This window comes from Dendropsophus ebraccatus, chromosome 6 (genome assembly GCF_027789765.1).
Source record: "Dendropsophus ebraccatus isolate aDenEbr1 chromosome 6, aDenEbr1.pat, whole genome shotgun sequence".
Lineage (NCBI taxonomy): Eukaryota > Metazoa > Chordata > Amphibia > Anura > Hylidae > Dendropsophus > Dendropsophus ebraccatus.
In genome coordinates this window covers 37,420,548-37,444,866 of record NC_091459.1, presented here as the reverse complement: position 1 = coordinate 37,444,866, position 24,319 = coordinate 37,420,548, and the positions used below count along the sequence as shown (strand labels likewise).

At 39.2% G+C, this 24,319-nt stretch overlaps 1 protein-coding gene across 1 annotated transcript in view; it reads right to left on the bottom strand.

Moving 5' to 3' along the window:
• Positions 1-1,701: 1,701 nt before the first annotated feature.
• AFG1L (AFG1 like ATPase) overlaps positions 1,702-24,319 on the bottom strand; it is a 68,643-nt gene continuing 46,025 nt past the window's right edge. Inside the window, exons 8-13 of the mRNA XM_069974805.1 lie at positions 15,272-15,354; positions 11,686-11,756; positions 11,329-11,429; positions 7,001-7,141; positions 3,088-3,201; positions 1,702-2,637 (exon numbers count right to left, since the gene is read on the bottom strand). Coding sequence (XP_069830906.1) covers positions 2,509-2,637; positions 3,088-3,201; positions 7,001-7,141; positions 11,329-11,429; positions 11,686-11,756; positions 15,272-15,354 — 639 coding nt within the window. The 3' untranslated portion in view covers positions 1,702-2,508. The remainder of the gene's footprint in view (positions 2,638-3,087; positions 3,202-7,000; positions 7,142-11,328; positions 11,430-11,685; positions 11,757-15,271; positions 15,355-24,319) is intronic.

The following is a 24,319-nucleotide window of genomic DNA, read 5'->3' as shown; positions in this document are numbered from 1 at the left end:
GGGGTACATGAAAGAATGAATGGGGCCATGTATCGTGAGATTTTGAGTGCAAACCTCCTTCCATCAGCAAGGGCATTGAAGATGAAACATGGCTGGGTCTTTCAACATGACAATGATCCAAAGCACACCGCCAGGGCAACGAAGGAGTGACTTCGTAAGAAGCATTTCAAGGTCCTGGAGTGGCCTAGCCAGTCTCCAAATCTCAACCCTGTAGAAAACCTTTGGAGGGAGTTGAAAGTCCGTGTTGCCAAGCGACAGCCCCAAAACATCACTGCTCTAGAGGAGATCTGCATGGAGGAATGGCCCAACATACCAACAACAGTGTGTGCCAACCTTGTGAAAACTTACAGAAAACGTTTGACCTCTGTTATTGCCAACAAAGGATATATAACAAAGTATTGAGATGAAAGTTTGTTACTTATTACTTAAATACTTATTTTCCACCATAATTTGCAAATAAATTCTTACAAAATCAGACAATGTGATTTTCTGGATTTGTTTTCTCATTTTGTCTCCCATAGCTGAGGTCTACATATTGTGTCAATTACAGGCCTCTCTAATCTTTTTAAGTGGTGGAACTTGCACTATTGGTGACTGACTAAATACTTTTTTTCCCCACTGTATGTTCCAAATCAATGTATATACTGTTCAATAAATACAGGTAAAAATTCATTTTAGTTTGTAAAAATCAGTAATTTTGAAAGAAAAGCTCATTTTATATAACAGCATAGTTTAATATATGCGGTTATTTTTCTGTGATTGTTACAGTCAGGTAGGAGATAGACATCACTTTGACTACTTTTATCTTAAATTATCTTGTATCCACTTAAAATTTTAAATTACTAAACAAAAGGAAAGAAAATTAAGGCATAAATAGGAAATAAGTAAAGATAATTTACATTATAGCTATGTATAGCAGCCCATAGTAATAGAATGCTCCACTTAGCGTGGCTTACACAGAGGCAGTACAACTGTAACTTACAGTACTTCAAAAAGTAATTAGAATTAGAGTTCATTAGGTTCACACTGAGTTTTTGCAGTCTATTTTATAGGGTTGACCATGTTTTTGTGTACGCTACAAAAATGAAAAAAAAAAAAGATCTGTTTTTTTTTTTTTATAATGGAAGTCGATGGAAAAATGGATCCATACGAAGACACACAATTGCATTTGTTTTCTTCCTATTAAACAGATATGTTAAAAGGACTGCAAAAAAACTGTGTGGCCCTACCCTTACAAAGGTCAGTTATAATACTATTAACATGTACAGGGGAGCAGAAATAAAAACAGGAATCTTCACTACCAATGTTCATCTTGTGTTTGCATAAGAAGACATTTTGCACCATGCAGTGCTGTTTGGTTGTAGTAATACATTGTTAAAAATATAATAATAAACTACTGACCTACAATAACAAATTCAGCACACAGGGCGATTATTGTCCAGAAGTGTTGCGGCCAATAATCAGCCAGTGTAAATGTGACATCAATCAGCCAAGGAGCGGGCAAACCCCACTGATGGTATCTTTTGAGCCTGCTTTAAAATGTATCATCATCAGCCACACATCTTCCAATGTAAAGAGGGTTATGAGTGGCCAATAACTATAAAAGGAAACAAACAGCAAACATATGTATATATCCGTGCTGTCAGTTTCCAGATTACAAGCAGTGTATACTTACCATTTGCGCTGCTTGTGCTCCGGCTCAACAGTCCTTTGGCTGTATCTTCAGGCCCTACCTCCTTCAAAATGATTGATAGCTGGAGGAGGCAGGGCCTGAAGTTACAGCCAGAGGACTGGAGAGCCAGGTGCAGGTTCACAAGAAGCGCAGATGGTAAGTATAGACTGCTTGTGATCTGGAAACTGACAGCACAGATATACACATATCTGTGTAGTCAGTTTCCAGGGCCGCACAAAGGATAAAAGGATCGTTTGTGCAGCCCAGCCGCTCAATTTGTCCTGCTGTGTAAAGGCGCTGCAAACCAGTGCCGATCTCACTGACCAGCGCTTGTCTAAAAAGACCTTTACTTTGTCTCCAGTAAGTATATTTTTTATGTTACCAGTACTCACTTGACAGTCAACCCTTTCCTGGCTTCAATGGTCTGAGCGACTGGATTGTTCACACATAATATATTCATAGGTATATTCCTACATACTTACGTTCACTTAATGCAGCATTCGTTCATGTTAGAGACAATTGCACTAAACGGAGCACATTTCCATACTTCATACAGCTTATTTCTGTATTCTTATTATCTGTATTCAGATATTTGTAAGGGAAGGTACATGTGGTATCTTCTGCTTTAGTTCTATAACACTGACCATCTTGGCACCCTGAATGCATAAATATAACTATCTATGGCTAGTAGAAGTGGGCTTATATGGGAATAAAAAAACAACAGTGTTATATGTCCTTCTGTAAGAAAATAAAGTAGAGTCATGTACATAATGGTCCTGAGAACGATATGCAGTCCTATAAAGTGATGGAGTGTGCTTTATTCCCATGATTTGGCACTAATTCGAACTTCTGTCTCCTTCTCTCCAGTACTGGTCCGTCTGCATTTCCGTAAGCCGGGATAAGGTGCGCTGAAAAGCAAAAACTTCTTCTTCACCTGTAAACATGGACAATCCTCCAGATGAATCCTGCACAAATAATAAAGACAAAATGCAAATATTAATTTCAATACTGATCACTGGGACAGGTGGTATTAGATAAGTAGCACTTCTGGAGATTGAACACGATAGGGTACGCTTACATCACCCGATCTTTGGCCGCAAATGCATGATCAGTACTCACTTGCAATATCTTTACACGGCACAACAAATTGAGCGGCTGGGCCTTGTATCGTTCGTGTGGCCATTTAAATACATCGCTATTGGCGACACATCTGATCGCTGGCCCTTTTACATGGGCTGATTATCGGCCAAGTGAGCGTTTCTAGCAACACTTAACGATGATCGGCCTGTGTAAAAGGGCCCTAAAAATAATAAAAAAAATAATAATTTATAAAAGTAAATGATGAACCACAGTATCACAGTACAAAGATCACAATGTACTTCATGTATTATATAATATACTTAGTATCCATATACCTGAGTAATTTCGAGATCATCAAGGAGTATCCTAGACTCTACATCCACAGCATCTTGCAGCTTTTGCATGAATAAGCTTTGCAACGGTGTTTCCGCCGAGCAAACAACACGTACCTTAAAAAATAAATTCCTCCATTAGTCATTGATAATTCTTTTTTACAAATTGTACGGAGTGGATTACAGCTTTACCAGACCACAAATACACCCAAGATATTTATAGAAGAATGCAGAGGACTGCAATGTGTTCTAAAGGCAGAGAAAAAAAATTATAATACATACATGTAAGAATACTGACATGGACAGCAAAAAAAAGTGGGTTAAGGGTCCATGGGTGCCCGATTCTTGGGCGCCCATGGCCTCAAATAAAAGCTGATCAGCGAGATCTGCGCTTGTTTGCAGCAACTTTACATGAGAGGTTGGGCTGCACAAACAATTACTGTATCATTCATGCGGCTATTTAATAAAGGGAAACTGACAGCACAAATATGTATACATCTGTGCTGCCAGTTTTCAGATGGAGAGAAAAAGAGAGAGTCTAGGAAAAAGAGAGAGTTGGATAGCTGAGGGAAAAGGGCTTATCCACATGGGTGTACGAGAATCATTACTTCAAGGGATATTAAAAGCCTAACAAAATGTTGTTCAGGGAAGAAAAAGAGCGCTGCACCTCACACCTATGGCTGATACTAGTACCTCACGGCTGCATGTACCTCGTGCAGGTATCTGATACACATGGGTCCCTACACTAAGTCCACACTGTGCCGGTCAGTGACCACCACCCCCGCAGGCGTGCACAGTCAGGGAAGGGAGGCCATGCCCTGCAATCCCCATGCCACAGGACCAGACCCAAAAATGCCACACCAGGCTTGATCAATTCACATACAAAATTCTGATGTTTTTTATGCAGCCATTGGTGTGAGGTGCAGCGCTCTTTTTCTTCCCTGAACCATAACAAAATGTTGCCCTTTTAGCACATGTTGGGTGGTATGTGTTGGCACAGTTTTTTTTTTTGTATTGTACTGAACAGCCAACTATGAATATGGTTGAAAATTCATCCATTCAGAAGGATGTTGTTAGTTCACACCACATTTCCCTTTGTGGGCAACATATATCTGCAACCTACTGTATGTTTCATATTAACTAACTATAAACTCTGTGATGTGGTCCACCTATAAACAGCAATATGAGGTACAAAAAAAGTATAAACTACGAAGAATGGAAGCAGAGTAAAATCATTACCAAGCCTCATACTGTACTACAAATGACATTTTTTCCATGGTACAGGCACTTGGTTATGTAAGCATATCCAATCACTATGGCAATTATCAATGTATGTATTATTCAGTGTTTTATAAATAGATGCTGCTTTAAAATTCCATTTTGTTATGTTTTGTTTGTCAGGCACAAGGTTAAATGACATTTCAACATCCGTACTATTTCAGGAAAAACAAGATCACACATGCATCAGTGTGCAATTACGATAGTGGAAAGTGGAAGGATATGAAGCCTTGTGCGTAAAGTTTTCAACTTCTACGATTACAGCTCCACACAGCAGCGGCCATGTGTAATTGTGCAATATAGGGGACATTCTTTCAGAAATACCAAGGCAGCTCGCAATGACTGCTGAGCAATAATAATGTATACATATGGATGCACAATCAAGGGGAAATAAAAGTACACCCTCTTCAATGGATGGATGTATCAGGGCATTAAAAAAAATATATGGTCCTTAGAAAGTCCTAAAAATGAGTAAATACAACCCACAACAGATTCTACTACACCCTTATGAAGCCAAAATTAAAAAGCCATGTGTAAAAATTAAGTACACCCCATAGAAGATTGTTGGCATAAAAAGACCACTGGGTCCATTTAGTCTGCCATTTAGTATTTCCATTCTTATTATCTTAGGATTGATATATGTTTATCCCAGGCAGGTTTACATTCAGTTATTGTAGATTTACCACATTTGCTGGAAGTTTGTTATAATCTACTACTCTTTCAGTAAAGTAATATTTCCTCATGTTGCTTCTGATCTTTCCCCCAACTAACACCCCATGAATTAATACCTTGCAAAAGCACCTTTGGCAGAAATAAAGCAAAGCAATCATTTTCTATATGACTTTAGAAACATAGAAGATGGTCGGCAGCAAAAGACCACTGGGTCCATCTAGTCTGCCCCTTTTAGTATTTCCCTTCTTATTACTTAATGCATCTCTCACATCACTCTGGAGGGGTCGTCCAGGCAAAACAGGCCTGGGGGATGTATAAAAATAGTAAACATGCTATAAACATGCTATACTGACCCCCTCTGGCCCCCTGCAGCTGATACCCCTTTCCTTTTCTTCCAAGTTCTGTGTTGTCCTGATCCTATATGTCTTGCCCACTCATGGAGTAGAATGTTTTTCAATTTATACAACACCCAACCGAGAAGAAAATTTTTTGCTGTGTTCATAAAACCTTGTAACATTTCAGTTGGTTTGGGGTCTGGACTTTGAATTGGTTATCGCAACACCTTGATTCTTTTCTTTTTCAGTCATTTGGTTGTAGATTTGCCAATGTACTTAGGATAATTGTTCTGTTGCTCGACCCTGTTTTGACCCAGCTTAAAGGCAGTGTATCAGCTAGATTTTATTTGACTGATTACAGCCAGATATTGGAATATGTTAGTTTTTTGTAATGTTTCTAGTTTTTTACTTTAATTTTCTTTATACATTGTTATTGAGGCTGCCATCTTGTCTGAACTATTAACCGTATACAGTGACAAGCCTCACAGCAAGCATCATGGACATAGACACGACCCACGGCTCTATTAATTTCTATGGAGTTTGGCTGTTTCTGTCGTTCCACAGGAATAAATAGAGCAGCGGGTCATGTGTCGACCTGGGGATCTATTCATAACAGAGCCGGTGGGGTCTGATACAGAGATCGCCAGGGGTTCAGAGGTTGGACCCCCCCGCGATCTCCTACTAAAAGTTCATTTTTCTTGGAATACCCCTTTAAAATAAAACTTGATTGATTCATTCATTAATCACATTTGACCCTAGAACACTTTGGTATACAGAGGTTGATGATTGGAGATACTCATGTTTTGTGATTGCAAAATAATCCTAAATCCCCACCACCACCACGCTTGATAATTGTTAGGAGGTTTTTGTGCTGATTTGGGCACTGTGCATTATGGCCAAAGGACATTGTCCCAAAAGTATTGTAGTTTGTTCAGGTGCAACTTTGCAAAGTTCATCCGTGTTACAGTATTCTTTCACCTGCCATTCCTTCCAAACAAGTAATGTTTTTTCAGTTTTTATTATTGTACAGTCCTGAACATATAGCATACTGGGTCCTGTAGTGTCTGAAATGTAGCTCTTGGTTTTTTTGCAACTTCTCTAGACATTGTAGGGTCTGACCTTAGGATGAATTTGCTGGGATTAAGTATTTATATGTGGTTATACTTACCCACTCCCCAGCAATACGCCACAAGCATCCTTGACAAAAGGGTTCCACAGCATCTGTTTCAAGACACCAACACTATGTGCTACACGTGCAAGTGCTATACTATATGCTGAAGTAGACAAGGGTGTGCACACACTTCCATCAGTGGCTACAAGTGTGAACATAGGCTAAGACTGCAAATAATATAGTGTTATACTACAGCATTTTATTCCATATTACTTTCTAAAAACTTGAATTGTCTATCCATACCCATATGGAAAAATAAAGGCTAAATGGTGGGGATAGAATTATTAGAAATATTACTATGTTCCCAATGCCTACACTTTATATGAAGTGGGAAGCATAATGTGACTATTAGACATTGCTTAAGGTAAAAAAAAAAAGATATATATGCATGAATGAAAGCTATTACATGTCACCAGATCATTCCTTCAATAACAGGATATATGAGATACATGGACTTTACCTTATAATCATAGAAGGCATCTATAAGAGTAATGAATCTGCGAGCCTGAGAGCGCTTCGTCATATTTAACTGTGGGATTTGTCGAATGAAAACTGTGTCAAATTTCTTGCAAATCTCCAGATAATCACTGGCACCCAGAGGCTACAATATAAGGAAAATAAGTCACCAATAGTATGTAAAGAGGACACCTGTCCAGTGCAGATAGGTCATCAATTAGCCACACTGTACATTGTACTGGTACTGAAGATTACATACACCACAAAATAAATCTATCAGACTGACAGCATGCAGAGGAATTGTGCACACTAGGTAAAAGAGTGGATAGAAGAGACCTTGGGAGGACAGCTGACGCAAACTGGAGAAGGAGAGGAGAGCAGATACAAGGCAGTCTGAAGGGGACAAATAGGCACTTTTACTGCATATTAAGATGCTTTAAAACAAGACCAGGGTTGTGGCTCTAACTGCAACCCTGCCTGTAGTAACAGAGTCTGGAATTGAGAACTGCCAAGTATTTGTAGTTGTCACTTCAAACTGTTCTACTTTAGGGTGGAGGCCTTAGAGGTCATGTACACTTCCTAATGCATGGGACAATTCTATCTGTAACTCTGGAGCAGTAGCAGTGGTGAAGCAGAAGCATCAAGAGTGCTAAGTATACAAAGTGTTTTTCTTTAATTTCCTCTCCACATCCTTGTCTATTTCATCATTGAAACGGGAAAACTCCTTTAACCCTGGAAAAATACAACAAAAACAGATGAAAAACGGATGCATTTGATCCGATTTTTCCATTGACTTCCATTATAAAATAAAAAAAACAAATCAAAACGGATCCGTTTTTTTTTGACGGACACAAAAGTAGTATTGACACTACTTTTGTGTCCGTAAAAAAAAACGGATCCGCAAAAACGCAGTGTGAACCTAGCCTAAGTGTTATACCTCTTTTATTTTCCCATTTACGATGCCATATAAGGCCTTGTTTTGTGCAGAACCAATTTTGTAACAACATCCTACTTTTACCATAAAGTAGACTGTGAAAGAGAAAAAAAACTGTCTGTAAGGTGAAATTTTAAAAAAGAGGGGGGGGGGGGGCATTTTTAGGTTGGTATGATTACAGTGTTAGGCTATGTTCACACTACGTATGAGTCCGGCCGTAGTTCGTACGCGGCCGGACATGTGCGGCTGAAACTACGGCCGTGTGAAAAATAGACATGCGGGCGCATTGCGAACATACGGGCGAACCGCGAACATACGCCCGTAGTATAGTTATGCTTCCTAGCTTGTTTCGAAGCGGTCTGAAGCAGGTCATTTACTTGGAAATCTTCGCCCAGCCCAATAAACCACACAGAACCTTTTAATATAAAAATCAAGTTCGATTTGGCTGAAAAAAGTACTCCGTACGGGACCGCATTGAAATCCACAGCCGTGAGTTGGAACAGTTCCGGCCACAAACAATGGTCGTGTTAATTTTTTACAGCGCCGTATACGATCCGGCCGTAAGCTCACACGTAGTGTGCATTGTGCCGCCGTATATCGTATACTTTCAAGCGTACGCATCAACCTCAAAACTACGGGCGTATATTCACGGTTCTCACTATGACCGGAAATATACGTAGTGTGAACGCAGCCTTATTCTGTTTATGGAGCTGGTCGGGGGCTAATTTAGTCACACAGCAAACAGCAATTCTGGCATTTTATATAAATCTTAAGTTTACTCCATTCACTGTGTGGTTTTGATAACATATTTTAACATATAATCATTAATAAAGTCTATGCTTCCAAAAATTAGATTCATCACAAAAGCCCAAGATGGAGTAATAAATACTACTTGGGATTTATTTGGTGATGATGCCATAGTTTTTCCTCTATTTGATCTAAAAAAAAAAATATGCAGTTAAAGATTTTTTCCTTCCTTATGGATAGTTTATGACCCCATTTGTACCTATAGGATTATTTTTGGGGTTTTTTTTGCTATGAAGTAAGGAAGTTGAGTGATCCTTCTCTAATTGTGATGATTACATGTTTTTTTCCAGAGTTTCACTGTTTCTTAACCAACACCTCTGCTGCTGATGTACTCAGCAGCTGGCGGTCATAGCTGGAATATATATATATCTTTGCGTACTTTGATGCCTTTATTTCATATTACGGCAATTATCACACTCCATGTTCTCCATGTAAGCAATTAAAAAGAAATCACTTATACTTAATGCATCTGCTTACATTAATTATGTCCCAATACATAAACAATGAAGACTTTCTATATTCTATTATACTGCAACACACTTTAACCATCTGAATCTTCTAGGGTGGAAAAAAACCACAGGAAATACCGATGATCACAAATAAGGATTGGAGTATTAGGCGCCTGCACACATTTATGAATAGGGTTATGTAATAATGAAGTCTTCACATAAGCAATGTTCATTTATCAACTATACCTATTACTATGTACTGCTTATATCACAACTTTTACTAATAAAGACCATATAGTCAAGCATATGTAAGAAGATCAGGTTAAATGGATTTCCTACTTTCAAATATGGAACCCCACCTCAAATTATTCATCAGTATATCATCTCCAGTTTGTTTTCAGATTATTCTGTACAGAGTTGGTTATTACATTATAAGATTGGAAAATTTGGATTTCGTAGTAGTATATAAATTAATAGTTAACACTGTGTTTAAGACCTCCATACACTTTATACCAATGTTGGCTGAATCGGCTGCGGGTGTGTTTGAGGGCTTCCCGAGTCTCCAATGACAGATGGTGTAGGTGGAGACAGTGGTTGGGCATGTTGGGTATTGGCTGCCTGACTCCTTTGTTCTGAGAGATCAGATTAAACTATAGCAAACACAGATAATCTGTTGGAGTTTGCCTGTCAGAACACTGTGTAGGATGGCGAAAGCACCACTGCGATTCAAGTAATTTTAAAGATTTATTTCTGCATACAATGTCTCAGCTATGCAATATGGCCTTTGGTAAAGGCTGTATGAAAATGCTGCATGTGAAAATAATTCTCTAAAGAACAAATCCTAGTGGCGTTTTTTGTCATCCTGCACTTTGTACTTCTGTGAGTGGAGTTTCCCTTTAAGGAATAAACATCTGTAGAGTTTTACATAGCGATTGTACTGCAGTATCAGCTGGGATGATCTTTGACACCGGCCATTCCATGACCTGGCCGGTCACGGAACGGCCGGTGTCTTATGCCATGTAAACATGGCGTAAGGCTGTATCCTTGTTTTCCAGGACTTCCTAAGGCTGCATCCAATGTCAGTAAGCTAGCCAGACCTTCTATGGGGAAGTAACAACCACGCCAAAGGTGGTCTCTAGTCAAGGAAACCACCTTCCAACAAGCTACGGTCAAAAATGACCGGACTTGGGAAATACCCAAGCAAGGTATCCATCTACAGACAGCTGTTTCTGGGTATTTGTGCCTCATCAGTGTGGAATAGGATGCAAGTGCATTCAAGAGAATGATGGTTGACCTCAGGGAGATCAACCAAAACACTGCAAAGACACCATCACACTTTTCTCCAGATCAGTGAATCTAGAAACATTTACCACTGGGAATACTAGATTGAGAAACACATGATGGTGTCTCTGTGGTGTTTTGGTTGATCTCCATGAGGTCAACCATCATTCTCTTGAATGCAATTAGGCATTGCTTCCACTAGTCAGAATCCTACTCCACACTGATGAGGGGCAAATACCCAGAAACAGCTGTCTGTGGATGGATACCTTGCTTGGGTATCTCCCACATCCTGTCATTTTGACTGTGGCTTCTTTGAACATGGTTTCCTTGATTGGAGACCCCCCTTGGCTTGGTTGTTCCTTCCCGGTAGAAGGTCCGGCTAGCTCACTGATGTTGAGAAACATGTGATGGGGTTTCCAAAGTATCTTTGCATATTTGATTTCCAGGGGACAATGTTCCTAGATTCACTGACGTTGAGAAACATGTGATGGTGTCTTTGGGGTGTTTTGGTTGATCTCCCTGAGGTCAACCATCATTCTTTTAGCACTGCATCCAACTTCTGGTAATCCAGGTTTGGGTTCGGACGAACTCTAGCGCACTCAAGGTTCGCTCAATCTTTAGCGGCCACCATGAGTATCGTAACAGGTGTGCATTGGCCAGATAGTGGAGTTATTAAATAACTTCAACAAAATAAATAAGTTAATTATACCGATGACCGAATATTCAGGGTGTTATTCCCTGAAAACATGTTTTCTTCAATGTTTATGAGAAACATAAATTGGTGTCCACAAAAACAAACAAAAAAAAACAACAAAAAAGCACCAGAGGTGTATTAACTTGTTTAGTTGCCGGGGCACTCACACGGTCACAGAGTTCCTCAAATGTGCAGTCAGCAATGGATCCACAGGCTTTGCACAGCTTCAGCTCTCTGCCCTGCACTTTCAGAATCCTTGGTCTTGTTACTATGGAAACGGGAACAAAAGCTCAGTCTTGTCTGGATAATTACCCTAAAATTCATCCCTTACAGCTAGGAAATGCATAGCTTGATGAATAATAGCACATGATTCAACACATAAATTAGACAAAATGCTGATACAATGACTGCCACTTGAGTGTGGCGTCAACCCATAGACAGCAATGGAACTTATTAATTGGTCAGTAGAGATTGGCCATTGTGTTTTAAATGTCTTCTCTTTCAACAGAAATTAACTTACGTACCATCATTTTGTTTCTGAGCCAGCTCATCAAACAACTTATCCATGACAGCCTCCACATCAGCTTCACTTGTGCTAGAGAGAAAAGAAGAATAGCATGTGAGATTAATAACACTCAAAGGCAGCGTCTAACAGCTGCCTGCGACCGCTTAGCTTCTTGCCCATACACCTATATATCTGGATTCGGGAGGAGGAAAAGGATGTTGTCCTCTAAACACAAACATTACTTTTGCAATACAATTCAAGATTGGGAATAATAACTTGCATAGAGATGATTTGGCCTTATTTGCATACATTGAAAGACTCATGTGATTCCCCAAACGTCTAGTAATGAGGCCAGGCAGGCACAACAAAGCTGATAATGGTATGTGTACACATAGAGACAGGAGACTTCTAGCTGGCTCTTGCATGCAAAGCAAAGGCAAACACTAAAGGATCGGCAAATGTCTTAGGTCCGTTACTTTTGTGGCTGCTGGCTCCATGGCTGTGTACATATTGCAGCTATGGGAATCTCCGCTATTCTATGAACAGCCGTACAGTCAAACGGGGGAGTTTTCTAAGACAGCTAAAGACAATGGTGCTTGGTGCTAATTCAGGTCATCCCAGGACAAGACTGAAGACACTTATCCCATAAGCAGTGACAGGGAATCTTTGGTCCACCAGCCTTTGGCTGTCCAGGCATGATGGGGATTGTAGTTTTGCAACAGCTGTAGGACCAAAGGTTCCCCATCCCTGCCCTAAAGCACAGAAGACATTGAGGATGATGTCTTCTATGTTTGTTAACACTGTGGTGCATAGGTTTCACATAATCATTGGGAAAATTTATCCAATTGAAGCAGCACACATTAGTCTTTCCACTTAATAATCCATATCAATGTATAATAGAATATCTCTGAAGTGAATATGCAAATTAATATGTGGCACTTTTGTCAATGGGTTTTCTATAGCATTGCAGTAAGGCATCCAAGACCCCCACTGATCCTGAGAATAGAGGGGCTGCAGTGCTCATTTAGCTCTGCGTGGGGAGAGAGTCAAAAGCTTTAATGAGATGGGGAACCCTTTTAATATGAGAATAACTATATATATATATATATATATATATATATATATATATATATATATATCAAAAACTATAGCTTTAGAATGTTAGAACGTAAGACAAATTAACATGAACAGACACATTAACTATCCAAGCAGCCAGATCTAATGCCCTGCAACTTTCTTATGTGGAACACACTGTATCTACTTTAATGCATTACTGAAACAGTGGAGTCCATATCCGAGGATGCGCTGGCATGCATCTGGGCACACCTACGCTACTGCCTAGATATCTTCCATGTCACCATGGACTCTATTATAAACCTATGTGGGTATGGATAAAATGACAGATAGTGACCCTGATTTACTTTTGCCAATTCCACTGTAAACTATCGGGAATTACAGCTAAAGAAAACTCATTTTACAGACTCAATTTACCAACTGTCCAACATATGTATCTATTTTTTTCACTATGACTAGAAAAAGATGGTGGAAATATTCAAATTTATATAATTTTATGAGTTATGGGAATGGCAATGTGTAAAAAGTGTCATTCTTATCATTTTTATTTTTTTCTTTGATCTGATGGAAATGACCTGCTGTTATGTTCCTATTGTGCCTGAGGTGCTGAGGATGAAGGTAAGTTTCCTACCTTCATCCTTGGTGCCATTTCCGTGCAGTTAGTGGTTAAATCCCTAGGCTAATAAGACAGTTTGGTGCACTGAAGGCGGGGCTACAGTGAGACTACAGCGCAATACTACACCTGGCCATCTATGCTGTCCAATATTCATGTTGCAGCTCCATTTATACATACTGTATTGTTTTATATTTAATGTAAATTTGCACAATAAAATCAATTAAAAAGTAAAACTAAACTTTTATTGCATCATCATATTGTGAAAGCCATTGTGTTTTTCATTTTTGTCCAATAGAGTTGTGTAAGGGCTTATTTTTTGCAGGACAAGCTGTGGTACTATTTGCCCTTCTGTCCTGTAGTATAGTATAACTTTCACTATTAGGCTATGTTCACACAACATCAAAAAAAGTGAAAATGCGGCCACCTTTTCTATTTAAGAGACGTCCATTATTGGCATGATTTAATTAAGTTCAATGCAAGGCAGACAAACAGTTAAATGACGGACATCATTTTAAACTTAAAATGATGGATGTAATTTTTTCTTTAAAAAAAAACTAAGAGGAAAATATGTTGTTTGAACATTACCTTACAATGACAGCTATAGCCTGTTAGACTGGCTGGGCCTCATGGGTATCCATGCATGGCAGACCCGGGGGGTTATCATCAACCCTGTAAGTGCCATGGTTGCGACAGACCACAACACCTACAGGGTTAAACAGCAGAGATCGTTACCAGTCGGCCACAGTCAGGAAAAAAGTGTGGGGAAAAAAACAGACCAAATCCAAAACAGACCAAAACAAATCCGGGCCAGTGTGTCTTTTCATTTAAATATATTTTTATGTTCTCTCGGTTATGAACACCAAGGCGATATTTTTTGCACCATCCTTTTTCTATCAATCTGTATATTTATTTCTATATTTCTTTATTTTATCTATAGACATGTCAAAACTTGTTATTACAGGAGTTGGGCTACACAGGCTTACAGTATTCTGCAATGGAACTGATTGAGCAACAGGCAGTGAGCTGCTGTGCCCTTCTCTTGGCTGCAGCTAGAGATTGGTAGGGGTCTTAGCACAAGGTGATCAAAATTCTCGACATGTTTAGGCTATGTTCCCACTACGGGAACGTGTTGTCCTATATCAGGGAAAGGAGACCATCCATTGATAATGACGGCTGCTAATATCGATCCCAAACTGAAAGTTTTATTCTTAAATGAAAGTAATGCTTTAAAGGGCATCATCAAAGATTTGTTATACTGTATTTCTATGACATCTTAAAGGAAACCAATCAGCCCAATTGGGCTGATATGGTTCCCTGAACCGCTGCATACAGCTTCTGAGCGGCCCGCGGCACATACCGGCCTCGGCTGCAGCAGGAGCTGTATACCCGAGAAAAAGCAGTTTAATGACCCGGGCACGTGGCAGGCAGAGGCGGGGAGGTAGTCATCTGGGCAGTTTCCTGCCCGTGTCAGTCACCGCTCTCTGACTGGCAGAGAGGTCCGTTACTTGCCTTTCCGCCTGTCAATCATCCTGCGGAGCGCGCTAACAGGCAGAGATTGGTGACTAGATACAGGCAGGGAGCCGCCCTGATGACTACGTCCCCGCCTCTGCCTGTCAAGCACCCGGGTCATTAAACTGCTTTTTCTCGGGTATACAGCTTCTGCTGCTCAGAAGCTGTATACAGCGGTTCAGGGAACCATATCAGCCCAATTGGGCTGACTGGTTTCCTTTAAAGAGGTTCTATACTTTTTGACGTAAACAATGATCATCATATCACAGCACATGTAGACATGTAATATGCTCACTGACATTGAAGTTTGAAAGCAGGCTGATGTTTTATAGTGTATAAGCTAAAGCATCAATAATAGAGTACTAGCATGATGAATGAAGCAAAGAAAATAAAGAGAAGAACTTACAGAAAATATATTTTACCAGCCGCAGAGAGAACACGTTTCCTGTAGTCTATGCCAGAATCCAGTTGAACTGTGTTGCAGTACTCCTTAAAGAAGATATAAATAAAAATAAGTAAATCTGTCAGGTTAGTCCTGTATGCAAGTCTACATGTCCATATATAATTTCGGGCACACAGCAACACACTATAGTTAAAAAATAATAATAATAGACAAATCAATGTACCTCAACCTATTCTCCTTTACTACTCATCTACAGTAGCCAAGCCAACCATCACAACATCATGCAGACGAGGGTTTCATAACCACACTGCTATTACAGTAAAGAAACCTGTCTCAGATGCACTTAAGAAACTATATCAAAATCAGCTCTAACATTTCTAGTGTATGATACGGAACTTTAAAGCTATGTTCACACACTGTCTATAAGACATCTGTTTTTATTGGACGGACGTCGCTTACTGGTAAAAACGGCTGCTTTTATATGAAAAACAGCAGTTGTTTTAAAATTACATTATTTGTTGTTAAATGATGGCCATCCACAAAAAATGAACTCCTTGACGGTGTGTGAACACAGCCTTAATATGAAAACCATAACCATATGGATTTCGCTGTCTAGTTGTGCAATATTCGTTTTATGGTAGGTGGGGAGATGAAAGTTTAAATGACCGTAGTGAACTACCAAATCTGTTGCGTTCTGTTATCACTTTCGATTAAATAAACACATATTGATAACCAAAAAACTGTACACATTGGGGAGATTTATCAAACATGGGGTAAAGTGAAACTGGCTCAGTTGCCCCTAGCAACCAATCAGATTCCACCTTTCACTCCTCACAGACTCTATAGAAAATGAAAGGTGGAATCTGATTGGTTGCTAGGGGCAACTGAGCCAGTTTCACTTTACACCATGTTTGATAATTTTCCCCCATTGTTTAAAAGACAAGTTGTAATCTTATTTTATTAAAGACCAAGCTTTCAAGTGGCCCATGCAGTCAACCCCCTCAATGAAGTCCATATGCCCTTCCAGGGCATTTGGACAGGTTGTCCTCATGGGCTAACACAAAACCTTCTACAATGATTTATATCATAATATTCCATTGCTGTGTGGCCATTAACATTCATTGTCATCGGTTGCACATCTCCTGTTTATACAGAGAGATGTGCAGCAGATAATGATACTAATGATTTTATCGTTGCAAATGATGCGATCAGCTGCCGAAGGGCATTTTTCCGCTCATTGCTGACACTTTTACACAGCCCAGTTATCATCCAAATGAGCGTTTCTAGGAACACTTGTTGTTGATAATCGACCTGTGTAAAAAGGTCATAACATGGATATCATATTTAGTGTGCGGGCACGTTAAATATGAGGATCCTGTTCTGCACTTAACTTTTGGATATATGGTTCAAGCTATATCATTTATACAGCGGAACTATGTCAAGACAGCTATGAGGAGAGTGCCACCTAAATATGATACATAATCAATTAAAATAATCTATATTTAAATAATATTAACAATCCTGTACAATCCCCCCGAAATAAATTCTTCTACCAAGCAACATTGGCTTAAGTCAACCAAACCTGGTATAAGAGGAATAATACGGAAAGTGTATTCTAAAAGTTAACTGCTCATGGATGGCTAACGAAATCTGCGGCTGAGAAATCTGTTGGCGCTACACAAATAAATAATATTATTATTATTATTAATAACAAAGGTAAGGCTGATTTAAAGGGAACCTGTCACCAAGACAATGCTATCTAATCTATCACCATGGTAGTATAGAGCAGGAAGAACTGAGCAGATTGATATATATCTTTGTGGGAAAGGATTCAGTATAACTTGTAACATGTTGATTAAAATCTCTGCTCATTCGTGATAAGGAGTCCAGTGGGCGGTGTGGCTCAATGGACTGGACTCCTTAGCATGGAAACATCAGAGATTTTAATCAATAAATTAAACTTAATATGGAATCTTTTCCCATAAAGGTTTATATCAATCCACTCGGCTCCTTCTTCTCTATAACATGATACTGATAGCGTTGATAGCATTTTCAAGGTGAAAGGTTCCCTTTAAGAGGCTTGATTTTATTTAAAATAAGCACATAATTCATATAATTTTCCTAACATATAGGTTTTACCCCCAAGTCTGGATTGATGAGTAGGATGTAAGAGATGGGTCTTAGTGGAATATAGAAATCCATGTAAATTAGTTTACATCATTATTTAATAAAATGATAAAGAAAAGGATTAGACAAGTTGCAGTAGTAGCTGGCTAATGTAATGCCCTTGTAGTACAAAACCACCTGGAGTCCTCTCCTTAAAATCAGTTTAGATGCTGACATACACAATAGAAAACATAATAAAAATGCAACAAATCTCAAGGTTGTCCAAAGGCAGCATAATGTTAGACTATCATGCTACCCGCCAGTTTAAACTCCATTTTCAAGAACTAATGTCAATGAATCAATGCAAGAATTGCTCATGACCTCGAGGGTAATTATTAATCATTTGAAAGCAACAAGACTTGCTATGCTATGTTCTTTATTTGTCAGCTCTTGTCTTAGCGGCAGATTAATACACCGCAGCTCTTTTCCCAGACAGTTTTATGAATCAATGGTAATTACATTCTGACATGAAGAGAATAGGAAAGCACAACTTGGTATCACTTCATCAACCTTTCTAACCTTCATGCAAGTATTAGCTGTAAATAGCTTTCAAAGAATTCCCAATCGAAACGCAAACGTTTTCTTAGGCTGCAACTAGGCTGTACTACAGGGGAGTCTGTATGTGACCCATATCTGAAGCACAATCATCATAATTATCCCATTTGCTATAATGTTCTAACTCTGTCAAACATTTCTCTAATGCCGAATTGGCGAACAAACGTTGCTTAATTTCAACAGAAATATAGCAACAGAAGGGTCAGCCAGTAATAGAAGTTCTTTCCCTTATTCTGTTCATTAATATCTCTGGTTCAGAAAATACAAGAATGCATACGCTTAGCGATATGTCCTAATGCAATCACCAAGAGGTTATAAAGTATGACATTCTTCTCCGTGTCATCTGTCAGGTACGTCAGGTAATTCTGCTGTAAGTAGCGAGGGCAATTCAGGGACTAAGTGATGTGGCAATCAGAGTTGAGCAAACTTTGAGCTGGCTCGGCCATAGGCTGTATCCATGTATCTATAGGACTACATTCAAATTCAGCAGCCGCCAGTAATCAAATGCAGCACACTCGGGTTTGGACAAACCCGAACGTGGTTCAAGTTTGCTCAACTCTAGTAACAATCAATTTATATTCTATTATGAATAAATTAAATAGTTGGCACTACATAATTTTGGTGGATCGTGTCAATTCATAGTGTAAAGGCCCTATTCCACTAAGCGACTATCTGTCAATAATCAGTTAATTTAATAGAAGAAAGGGGGAGGTGGTGCAGCTCACAGGTCTAAGTGCAAATGACTGAGCTTAAAATATGGTCTGCCCCTACCAATAGTGGCATAAAGTACCAAGAAATGTAAACAAAAATTATATATATATATATATATATATATATATATATATAATTATAAATATAATTGATATCTAATTTTTGTTTACATTTAATAGAAGACAATGATCAGCTAATATTCACGATGATGGTTGATCGTTGTCTTTCAACAGGCTGAAACACAAACGATCAGCCTAGCAACGATCTAGCAGACCACCTCTATCTGCTAATGGGCTGCCCAGATGATCTAATGATCGCCCAGGAACATACCCCCGCGGCCGCCCTTACTCTGACCCGCTCGCTGTTGGCATGTGTAATAGCGCCGGCAGAGGAAGGAAGAGCAAGCTAGCGCTTGCTTGCTCTCCACATCACCTTCAGTAATAGAGGCTTAAGGAATATTTCTATGACCAGAAGTAGGCTCCTGCGTACAAATTGTTAAAATCACAGCTGGTACTCCAAACTGGGGAACAGCAGTGGCAAGATCCTATACCTTGTGGGTGGCCACCACTTTTTCTCTGTCCAATGTCTCTACTGCTTTGCCACTTGGTCATAATAACATCACTATGCCATCTCCTCATGGTTCCTCCTGGTCACTGTCAAAAGGTAGGGGGAACTTGTTCTTACGAAGCTGAAAGTCACCCTCGCCTGTGGCCCTGTTTGGTTCTCCTCGGATTCAGCTTCTCAGCTACTAATTGTATTAAGATGGAATATGCTAAAGTTGATTCAAAAGTGGCAACCAATAAGCTCACACTTCATGCTGTTGTCATTCTTCTGTGACTCCTCCTTTTTGAAAGTGTGCGAAGTGGTGGTCAAGAGAACCCAATTCTCCTCTGTGGACAACTTTTTGATTTCTAAATGCAAATCTGAGTCAAAAGTCACTTAATTATGATTTATGTATTAATGTGTATAAATCAGTGTATGAATACATTTCTACATCGGTGTTTTAGTGTCTCATTAGTTCCACAAATCGTTTTAGCTAGACATCGCAGGACAAAGGTAGTTACGTTTAAATAACACAAAAACAAGTAGAAGTAGAGGGAAGAAATCACATTTGAGTTTACATTCATTCCCTCATTACCTAAAAAAAAAAAAAAAATTCTTCCACTTCTTTCAAGAATACCCAGAGGTCCTTGCTATTGAGCAGATTTGGGGGTTGCAATGCCCATTCACTCTTTATGTACTGCAGCCATTATGTAAAAAGAATAAAACACTGCCTTTATACTGCCAAGCCACAATGACTCTTCATACATCAAAGCATTTACACCATGAGCAGTTTTTACTCCCAAAATTATTCAAGCTGAGGGCAAAGAGACAACAATTCATACACCCTAATTACATCTAATTATCTGTTCCCTTGTAAGAGCAGCTTTGGACAAAGCTATTAGCTATGTGAATTTCTCACAGCCTCGGCATGCCCTGTCCATTCCGCTTGACACTGGATTAATTCAATAGCAGTGGCTTCTTGTCTATGGCCAATATGAAGTTTGTCCAGGTAAACTAATTATGCTCCCATAAACATTGCTAGAAATGAATAGGAGTTTCTTGGTACATTTGTCAAATCCCAGGAAGTTCCACCTGGTTAAAATGACCCTCAACGCACTCTTGTTGTAGCTTCTTCCTTGGCTTTCTATTCATGAGCTCAATGAAACGCTTATTGGATTAAAGACTCTCTCTTCAGACCTCCATGATGGCTTGTGATAAAGAACTTAAAAGTCCTTTTACTGGGTTACAGTTCGCCCTGCGATGTCATTAACAATGAAGAGAAGGCCGTGAAGAAAAACTGTTTCACGTTACATCGGTACTGTTTTTTTTTTTAAACTAAATATAATTTACTGTACATTACTAATGGGGGCAAATTCATCAAAAAATAAATACAAATCGATCTGTGATGTTTTATATTACAATAAATTTATCTATTCTCATCATATTTGATGCTTTTCATCCAAGCATTCATTTACAAAAGCCGATTATCAGCAGTTAGGAACACTCATTGTCAACAATCAGCCCTCGTTATAGGGCCAGCGATCGCCCGATAAACAACTGATCAAATTTTTTGTGCAGCCATTTAAATCACCAGTTAAGTGCACATCATCTGGTGTAAACAGCAATGATCAGGCGACTATGATGAAGTGGATAGGCCATTCGATTGATAGAGCTTCGCGAAGGCTCTGTATAAGAGGGTCATTCTTGCTGATCAAGCGCAAGTGCTGAAGCTTCGGCCCAAGTCAAAGGGCTCTCTTTCAGAGTGATTCAAAAAGGATGAAGCAAAACAATTACACAACAATGAACCGTGATTTCTATATCTGTCGATATGTTAACTAGAGATGAGCGAACCTGCCGAGGTTCGGGTTCGTATGAACCTGAACTCTTGGCGTCTGATTCCCGCTGTCTGCCTGCTCCGTGGAGCGGGTGGATACAGCGGGAGGACCGCCTGGAAAACTGGGATAAAGCCTATGCTTTTGGCTGTATCCTAGTTTTCCAGGCGGTCCTCCTGCTGTATCCACCCTCTTCACGGAGGCTGCAGACAGCGGGAATCAGACGCCAAGAGTTCAGGTTCATACGAACCCGAACCTCGGCAGGTTCGTTCATCTCTAATGTTAACATATATCAGAACAGAACTGGACAACCTAGAATATCATGTCACTGTCAAGAACCCATTTGTAGTGTATACATAAAACTAGGATAGTTGTTTTTTACGTTCACTGTTCACTCAATATAAATGCAGAGACTATAATTTTGACCCATCATTTTCGAAACATCCTATATTTCAGCCATTAAATGATAAATGGCACCAAAAATATTAGAAAAATTTCATGGAGGGCAAGTATTACAATATTTTAGTTACAGGCAGCTATTAAAGTGTACCGGTCGTTAGAACTTTTAAAATCTAAAACAACAGTAGATGTGATATAAAGCAAGTTTGCAATTTACATTCATTTTTTTTAAGTTATCATGGAAAACACAGCACTTCCTGTATTAAGACTTTTTTTTTTCAAAGAGTCTAAATGCAGGAAGTCCCATGTTTCTCAGGTCATCTGGCTCACAGAGAAGGCACTCATGTGATTCATGGACACATTGAGCCGTGACACTCTGTATTAGCCCAAACTTTCTGTGTTAAGACTCTTTTTTTTCAACCAGCACAAGACTAAAAAGCTGCCTTCAGGAGTCTGAACCTGGACACAAGTAAGTATAGCTGTGTTTGAAAGCATGAAAACTAAAATAAATGCAAATTGCAAACATGCTTTATATCACAGCCCCTGTTGATTTAGATTTAGAAAATTCTAACAGTGTAACTTTAGGCCAAAAAAATGAAAAATTGATATTAGATTGCACAATTTATTCTTCTACAAAATGCTGTGGAACCTTTTAAATATTTGTAGGTCTTGTGACCACAAGACATTTTCACACAGATTTTAAATAATGAATTTAGAAATTTGCTTAATAAGATGCTAGATAATATAAATCAGAGGGTAATGAAGTCAACAGTTTTTTTTTTTAATTCATTCATTTAGGACTGGGACAATTTTGTAAATCTGACAAATCTAGTTTATGTGGTCATAACTTTGGAATACTTTTGGTTATCCAAGTGATCCTGAGATCGTTTTTTTTTTGTGACAAACGCTAAAAGTTTGTGAAAACTTTAAATTTATTTTTAAAATTATCTAAATTATCCAACTTTTTGATCACTTTTTATGTAATTTTTAGGGAGGAGAGTTCAAAAGAAAGGTAATTAATTTTACAGTGTTCATGGTGCAGATTTTTTAATATGATTTTACTGCTTGAGTTGTTATGTTATACCAAATATGTGTACTTTAATGCAGTGTAAGTCCTTATTCACATGTCCCGTAATCTACGGATCCATATTTCCGTATTTAAATTAGTGCACATTGTTGTCTATTGGGCTATTCACACCATCAGTAGATTACAAAGACGCAAACCAATGCTGAAAAAAAGGACATGTCCTTGTGTGGACCTAGATTTTTTCTGGATGCTCTCAAAGAAATCAATGGGATCCCCTATTTTTTACGGATTGTAAGCTGTTTGGCATCTGTACTGTCGTAAAAAAAATACAGATGAGTTATAATTGACATGTTGAAAATTTTTTTTTTTTTTACAGAAATACAGATGCACTATATATGCCCAATCCGTAATTTATACGATTGTAAAGGTGGATAGTGGGAGGAATCTACGGACTTGAAAAAATACTGAACGTGTGCATAAGGCCTAACGTTACACTGGCAGGTATAGCAGATCAGACTCCACAATCAATTTGTGGGACACCAATGGAAAACAGAAAGATACCTCCCTCTGTTACCCTGCTGGGTGCTGCGGGCGCACTGACAATGCAAATTATAAAGCTCAGGTGCTGACAGTTGCGGCAGAAGCTCAGCAAAATGTCACAGCCAGCTCCCACTGCCTCTGAAACAGCTACAGATAAGGGACCCCTAAAATGGACTTATATTTATGTCTATTTGTGGGAAAAGGGTAATAATATCTTTGGAAAGGATAAGCCCTGTAAGGGTTATAGTTTATAGAAAATCCAAACACTTGTACCTATCTCTAATTAACAATGTCTGCTCCGCAACAGGAGTCCACTTAGCTCTCATTCCGCAGCATATGCAAATCCACTACAGGCGACTAACATGTAACCGTGCTGTTCCCAATCATATAATGTACTCACTGCACTTCTTATTCCACCTTGGTTTCTTTTTAATAAACTATTTTGCTGTACAGCATAACAATATCAGACAAGGCTGAGATGCATCAGACACTCCAGAGAACGGGGTTATACCTCGCAATGTTTCATTGCATATTTTCATAATACATATAGTTAAACATATTTCTGACCGTATTAATGCATACAATCTATATCATAAAAATGAAAGTCTGTCTGTCTGTCCTTCTGTCTGTCTGTCTGTCTGTCTGTCTGTCCTCTATAGACTTCCAAACGCCTGAACCGTTTGACCCCAAATTTGGCACACAGATACATTGGGTGCCCGGGAAGGTTATTGCGAAAGTCCTGTCCCCGCCAGATGTACAGGAGAGGAGGGGGAGGGGGAAGAGCGCCCCATAAAGATAAATGGGAAAATCTCCTCACTGCACACACAGGTGATATAATTAGCTGCAGCAGACACGGCAGTTGGGAGCCTTAGCAACCAATAGGATTACTGCTTTCATTTTCACAGGGAGCAATGGTTGCTAGGGAAGCTGCCTCACAACATCCACAGTAATAACTGGTAGACCCCCTACTCCATCTATACAGTACATGTATACAGGACCTCCTACTCCAACTATACAGTACATGTATATACAGGACCCCCTACTCCATCTATACAGTACATGTATATACAGGGCCCCCTACTCCATCCATACAGTACATGTATATACAGGACCCCCTACTCCATCTATACAGTACATGTATATACAGGACCCCCTACTCCATCTATACAGTACATGTATACAGGACCCCCTACTCCATCTATACAGTACATGTATATACAGGACCCCTTACTCCATCTATACAGTACATGTATATACAGGACCCCCTACTCCATCTAT